Source organism: Anoplolepis gracilipes, chromosome 11, assembly GCF_047496725.1.
Source record: "Anoplolepis gracilipes chromosome 11, ASM4749672v1, whole genome shotgun sequence".
Taxonomy (NCBI): domain Eukaryota; kingdom Metazoa; phylum Arthropoda; class Insecta; order Hymenoptera; family Formicidae; genus Anoplolepis; species Anoplolepis gracilipes.
The window spans coordinates 5,629,549-5,636,942 of NC_132980.1; the positions used below are offsets into that span (position 1 = coordinate 5,629,549).

General features: G+C 26.2%; 1 protein-coding gene across 1 annotated transcript; it reads left to right on the top strand.

Annotated features, from left to right (window-relative positions):
- The first annotated feature begins 3,149 nt into the window (after window positions 1-3,149).
- Window positions 3,150-6,469, top strand: LOC140671078 (uncharacterized). The gene is made up of 9 exons (XM_072902130.1): window positions 3,150-3,284; window positions 3,579-3,698; window positions 3,863-3,980; window positions 4,312-4,579; window positions 4,718-4,831; window positions 4,898-4,988; window positions 5,894-6,030; window positions 6,207-6,339; window positions 6,419-6,469. Exons 1-9 carry the CDS (start codon window positions 3,150-3,152, stop codon window positions 6,467-6,469), a joined length of 1,167 nt encoding a protein of 388 aa, XP_072758231.1.
- Window positions 6,470-7,394: the final 925 nt, after the last annotated feature.

Below are 7,394 nucleotides of genomic sequence, written 5' to 3' on the forward strand. Positions count from 1 at the left end.
TCGAATTTTTTTTCATCTAATTTTTTCAAATTTGAAAGCGCATTGTTATTTGACTTTCATCGAATAGTTAAGACATCAAAATATTTGAAATTAAGAATATTTTTTTCCAAGATTTAACATGAGTGTGTGTATTTATTAGAATGAAACGAAGGAAAAAATGTCTACATATAATTATAGTGCAGAGTTCTTTTTATACAAAAGGGAGAGAGATATTCACGCACACCCTTTTAGCTACTATCAAACGTTTAATTCTGCACACGTCATTTTATTGAATCGCACGTGTTCGATCTCACGCTGGCACTTTGCGTAACTTTTCCTTTTGCATTACATATATTACAGTAATTTGCTATTAAAAAATGTTAAAAAAAAAATTACAAAAAATAAACAAAAATTGATATTTTTTTCAAAAAGCAAAAGAAGAATAAAAATTTCTTAGAAAAATATAGAGTGTAAAAAATGGCAATATTCTTTTATACCTTTTGTAGATTGCAACATGCCGGATCATATTATTAGAGAAAAAAAAACTTTTAAAAATAAAAACAGATTAAGAAGCAATTAGATTTGAAAAAGAATACCGAAAAATCAAGTAATGTTTTACTGTATAATATTGTATTATGAACATAAAATCGATCTCTCGATTTCTATGTATTTAGATATTTCTGCAACATGAATTATATCTAATGTGTATAATATATATAAGTATCTGACATAAAGAATTAATTATAAGTTAGAAAACACAAGTAAAATGATTTGCATATAAAATACTAATTTAATTAATTTAGTAAAAAACATTATTTTGTGTTATTATTCAAAAGTAGTAGCACAAATACTTTTTTTACAATGCATAAAGAAAAATTATGATAAACCTTAAGAAAAAGACTCACCTCTTATGATCTTGATTTTGCCATATGTTGTCAAGGTTATAACCCTAAGTAACATCCAGAAGGTTTTAGCAGTTGGTCGTGGTTTATAAAAAAATTATTATCAAAAAAAGTTTTATAAATAGGACGTAATTTTCTTACATTATGTATATTTAATAAAGCGTATTTTTAATGGATCTATCTATTTAAATGATATCTATTTAAGTGATACATAGAATGTGTGGGCAGGGAAGAAGCTCCGCCATTCTCCCTGCACCCCCTTCCCCAACTAAAGTACTAACCCAACACTTACGAAGAAAAATCTATTTCATGTCACAAACCATAGACATAAAAGTATTGACCAAGTGTTGAGGAGTGGGAAAAGGTGCTTGTAGAAAAAGACAGATTGAAAAATGTGACCGTGCGTTCTCTCTCATATGGTCACACATTTCAATCTGTCTTTTTCTACAAAAGTACTCACCCCTGTTCTTCAAATAAAGAACAAACGCTCGATCTATACTTTTATGTCTCAGAGGTTGGGTTGGGTTAATTTTTTAGTTGGAATGCAGAGGGGGAGAGGGCTCCGCCCCTCCCTTGCCCGTGCATTCAATGTATGTTTAAATAAATGAATTTTCCAGTCATACTTATTTTTATAACAAATTTATTTCCTTAAATGTTAATAATAACATAACATAACTTAATAAATTAATTATTGTTCATTGGATATAATTGTCGTATATATCGAAGAAAGCATCAATATGTTCACAAAAAGACTAAAGTATTTTAAGCAAAAATTCAAAAATGTAATGTTTATAGTTATCATTCTGAGTACTGAAACGCGTAATATTAACACGCATTTCTTTCTACGGTCTTTTTATATTTTGAGTGTAAACTACAGTATTAGGCTCGACAAAATTTTCCAAATAATTTACGGTTCGGTGTACATAATTTTCATTTTGAATATCATATTAACGTCAATTAAATGCGTGGGCGAAAGAGGCTACCCCCCTGCAACCCCACTCCAACTAAAAACCTAATCCAACCCAATCTGTGTCTAAAACATGAAATAGATTTTGCTTTGTAACACAGATTAAGTTGGATTAATTTTTTAAATGGTATACATGTGCGGAGGGAGAGCAAAATCCCTGTCCCGCCAATGCATTTAATGTATCACATTTAAAAAAACAGATACATTAAAAATGTGCTTTCTAAAATAAATATGGTACCAAAAATTGTATATAATACTTAAAACTTCTTTTGTTTATAACTTTTTAATAAACAACGACCAACGACTAAAACCTTTTGGATGTTATCTAGGTTATGACCTTGACAACATTTGTCAAGGTCAAGATCATAGATGGTGGGTCCCCTTTTCTTAAAAATTACCCAAACAACTACCGAGACATTTAAATTATTTATTATGTGAATAAATTATCGTACAAAAATTTATACTATATTACTTTACATTTTGTATATATATACATACAATATATAAACTGTATTTATATTAAATAACATGTTCAACTTCAAACGTAACTATCTACGTTTAGGGAAACATATTCAATTTTTCAAGCATTGCAATTTTCGTCAACCAAGAGATCATCGAGAAAACAATAAAAAGAGAGAGAGGTAAATGTAAGTAATACTGTCACAAGTCTTATATAAAAAGATGTAATTTTTATTATCATTTTATCATTAGAATTATTTTTGTTGTCGGCTATTGTAAAGTTTTCTCAAAGCTGCATTGTTATTTGATTAACATTTTTATGATTTGATTTATGCACGATCCAAATTATTGTCAATCTAATCATATGAAGAAGCTTTAAAAATCTGTAAAATCGTATTTTATCGATGTAACAAGCGATATAATATAGATAATTTTGGTAACAGTGCAGTGTATATATTAGAAATTAGACTGATTAATATACTTCTAGTAATTATTTTCTACCAACAAAACGTAAATGTACAGTTTGTATACCTTTAAACAGACAAAACTTATAGTGAATAAAGTTAAAATTTTGTGTGTATTTTAAAAACGTAAAATCAATTTAGGTTGTTTGAATAAATATATTTTTGCTAGTGTTATAAAAAATTCTACAAAGTTAACTCTCTTAAATAAAAAGATTATTTAATTTAATATTAGTACATATTTGATTATATTGTGCTACAATTTATAAAAGTAGAAAAGTAAATAATATTTGGTCGATCAATGGAAAAAAGAGGAGATAAGAGTAACACTTTTCAGCTACTTCACCAGTCATACGTATTCAAGACCTCACAAGAGAAATTATGAATATTGAGTACTTTAATCTGAATAAGATTCTATTACTCCTTCTTGGCCTGTGGCCTTACAAACAATCATATTTCACTCGATTTCAATTTATATTTTTGTCCAGTATTTTGACATCAAATTTGATAGTTCAGGTAAGTTTGAATAATAATAAATGATATTAATATTATCAAATTTGATGAATTATTGCAATTTTTTTTATAAAATTTAAATATGAAAATTTAGAGATTAACATAAGCTGTTATATCAGTTCTGTTAAAATATGAGCATACGTATATACACATACCCATATTCGTGTATATATATATATATATATATATATATATATATATATATATATACATATATACATATGTATATAAATGCATATATATGTATATATATATTATTTTTTATGCAAATTTATAAGTAATCTTACTAAATTGCAGTGTACAACATTTATCTCACAAAGATATACTATCGAATTTATCATAAGAGTCTTAGCTTCTATGTTTTATTCTGCTATTTTTGTGATAAAGTACAACTTGTTCTATGTTAATATCGAAAGTGTAAGTTAATAGTTTGTAAAGTTGAAAGTTTTATACAATAGATAACTTTTTTATTTAATAGCTTATTTATCAGAATAAGTTTTTCAAATAAGTTTTTATGATGTATTTTCTGTATCGTTATTTTATATATAAAAACAAATATATAAAATTGTTAAAAACAACAGATGAAGGCTTTATTGGATCGATTACTGCATATTAATAACAAGATAAAAGACAAAAATGAAATTGCTATTATGAAGAAATGTGGATATAATGGTAAATGGTATACCGTTGCACTTACAAGTAAGGAAATTTTGTTAGATTTGCATGTACATATTCTTCTTAACATATATGAGCTGTCAACCTTTCATTTTCGGAAAATAGATTTTGACAAAATGCAATAGTTTTTTTGTGTATATAATAATAATATTTTTTAAATTTTAAATAAAGTTGTAGAAAAGATAACAATAATTATCAGATAAAAATTGATTACAAATTGATTAAGTTCAGGAAAGAATATTAAAGTTCCAATTATAATATACGCATATTAGTATGACACAGTATGTAAATTAATTTTAAAAAATTTATATGACAGAAATTAAAAAAACAAATTCGTTTTCTGACACTTTTCCAGTATTAAGCGTTTGCCTTATAATTTTTGGTTCTATTGTGTTGTTCTGGCCGCAAATTTCCAACGTTACATTACCGACAAATGTGTCGAGATCATATCCCTTACAATTCGTGATCATGACGGAATATTTTATCGATCAAGAGAAATATTATTATTTTATTATATTTCACTACTATACATCGCTTTGCATCGCGACTCTTGTAATTTTAGGGACAGGAACAATACTTATTATGTATATAGAACACATCTTTGGATTGTTTAAAATTGCCAGGTATAAACGTAATATAAAGATTTATATAATGTATCATTTTTAAACAAATGCTTAAATGAAACAATTTAAACTTAACCCGAGAAATGCATTCAGTTAATAAATTTTTGCGTACAGTTATAACACAAACATTATTTATAGCTACCGTATCGAACGCGCAATGAACATTGACATGCTACGAAATATTAATCAAAACCACCCTTTGATATACAAGGGTTTAATTTGTGCTGTGAACATTCATCGACAAGCCTTGAAGTTCGTATATACCCGATGTGCGTGAACTATGTACACATATAATATAAATTTTTTTTATTTTTAAAGCTTATGCAATGATTTGGTATCCAGTCTTCAGACAATGATGTTCTGTTTATTAGTGTTTACAGTTGGCTCGGTCAGCTTGAATCTGTTTCGAGTAAGTTTTCTACTTTTCTCTTAAATTTATTTCTTAAAAGGCTTTATATTTTCAAAACAAAGGTTTTGCGTTGTAACGGGTGATTATTTAAGTTATGCGATTATTAAAAGTATACAATTATATACATTTCCTTTTTTCGATTTTGGCGTTTAATCGAATCCGATATCTGGGACATTTTATTTGATATTTTTTGTAGAATACATTTGTACAAGTTTGCAAAAGTAAGTTATGTCGATTATGATTAATAATGTTGATGGTTAAATAAGGTTTTTTATAAAATGATAAAATAAGGTTTATTACAAAAAAGATGTAATTACGCCATTTTAAAGATTTACCAAATATTTTTCGATGTGTTTAAACTTAACTGTTTCACAAGTTGTTGAATTCAATATCAAAAATTGACGAATTTAAAATAACACAATGTAGCGGATGTTAATATTAAAAAATTTAGGTTTTTTTGTTTTACTGTAGCTTGAATTTGTTAATTTTTTAATTTTAAAATAAAATTCTTTTTTAGCAACGTGGAGAAAATTTTCTAAAAATATTGATAGGTATTTAACACACTTTTAAATCTAAATTTAAAATTTTTTATAATAATAATAAATCCCATATTTAATCATAAATATCGGATCGGGTATAATCGACATAAACAAATTTATTTTAAAAGTTAAAAACCCTAACACAATACACTTAAATATTTAATATTGTTGTATTTAATTATTAATTGTTGGTTATGCAATTAAACTGTAATTGTAACACAAATGCTTGTAACACAATTTAATTATGATTAAAATAAACTGTAAATGAAATTTGATCATCCTGTTTTTTGTGAATAAAAAAAATAATTTTTGATTAAATTATTAAATTATCGTTAAATCTTATTAGATTTATGTTAGATTTTTCAGATTATATCGTCTAAAGAGAATATTACGGACTTTATATGCCCTTTGTCATTTATAATTGTCACCATTGTATATATGTTCTTAGCCAACTATATGGGTGAAAGTATAACAAATAACAATGATGTCATATTTGCTACCGCGTAAGAAATGTATTTGCACAACACATGCACAAAGATTTCAGACTGTAACATTAAATGTAGCGATTAATATTTCTGCACAACAAGCACGATGCTGAAGTTTACTAATAAAAAACGATATTTTGAGATATATTTCAGAGATTTTTATCTAGATTTATTACTCACAATACGTTTTTTAGGTATAACGTTCAGTGGTATGTAGCTCCATTATACATACAAAAAATGATACTGTTCCTGTTACAAAAAAATTCGATAGTCGTTGCTTTTAAAATAGGTGGAGTGTTTGTTGGATCTATAGAGAGCTTTGCTTCGGTATAAAAAAAAAAAATGTAGTAAAATATATCTAGAGAAATATATAATAAACATAAAAATGAGATATTTTTTATTCTAGATGATAAAGACTTCAGTGTCGTATTTTACAGTCATATATTCCACACAGTAACGAGATTAACATAATTTTAATTAAATGAAATCACGATAAAAGAAAAAATAAATATAGAAATTGTAATGAAGAAAAAAATATATAATTCACATATTTTTCATATATTAGAAAAATAATAAAATTTACCCTTTTAACTCGTAGTTTAGATTATAGTTAGCGACTTTTTTGATAAAAAGAATAAAAAAACATAGTTATTAAATTCAAAATATTATTGCTTATATCTTTACACTGCGCATGCGTGCGTGTCTGCGGGTGTGCGTATACACCTCAAGTAAAACAAAGTATACTCTCTCTCTCTCTCCCTCTGTCTTTCTCTCTTTCACACACACACACACACATGTGTAACATTTACACTTCTAAATAAGTATTTATTAATAACATTCATATAATTATTTAATTAAAAAATTTTGGGCACTAAATTAGAAAGGATATTTAATTTTTAATATAAGAAAAGATATATTGGTATAACTGCAATGGAATCTTCATTGCGTTAGTTTTTTTTTTACGTCTAATTTTTTTTCATCTAATTTTTTCAAATTTGGAAGCGTATTGTTATTTGAATTTCACTGACTAGTTGAGACATCAAAATGTTTTAAATTAAAAATATTTTTTTCCAAGATTTAACATGAGTGTATGTATTTATTAGAATGAAACGAAGGAAAAAATGTCTACATATAATTATAGTGCAGAGTTCTTTTTACACAGAAGGAAAAGGATATTCACGCACGCCCTTTTAGCTAGTATCGAACGTTTAATCCTGCACACGTCATAATATTTAATCGCACGTGTTCGATCTCACGCTGGCACTTTGCGTAATTTTTTTTTTTGCATTACACATATTACAGTAATTTGGTACTTAAAAAATGTTACAAAAAAAATTACAAAGAATAAAAGAAATAATGACGAAGAAAAAAATTTTGTAGAT

Excerpts from the sequence above, each read along its gene's own strand:
- LOC140671078 (XM_072902130.1), top strand. The coding sequence starts at position 3,150 with ATGAATATTGAGTACTTTAATCTGAATAAGATTCTATTACTCCTTCTT. Across the intron at positions 3,285-3,578 it reads CATCAAATTTGATAGTTCAG|TGTACAACATTTATCTCACA; the intron begins GTAAGTTTGAAT and ends ACTAAATTGCAG. Across the intron at positions 4,580-4,717 it reads GGATTGTTTAAAATTGCCAG|CTACCGTATCGAACGCGCAA; the intron begins GTATAAACGTAA and ends CATTATTTATAG.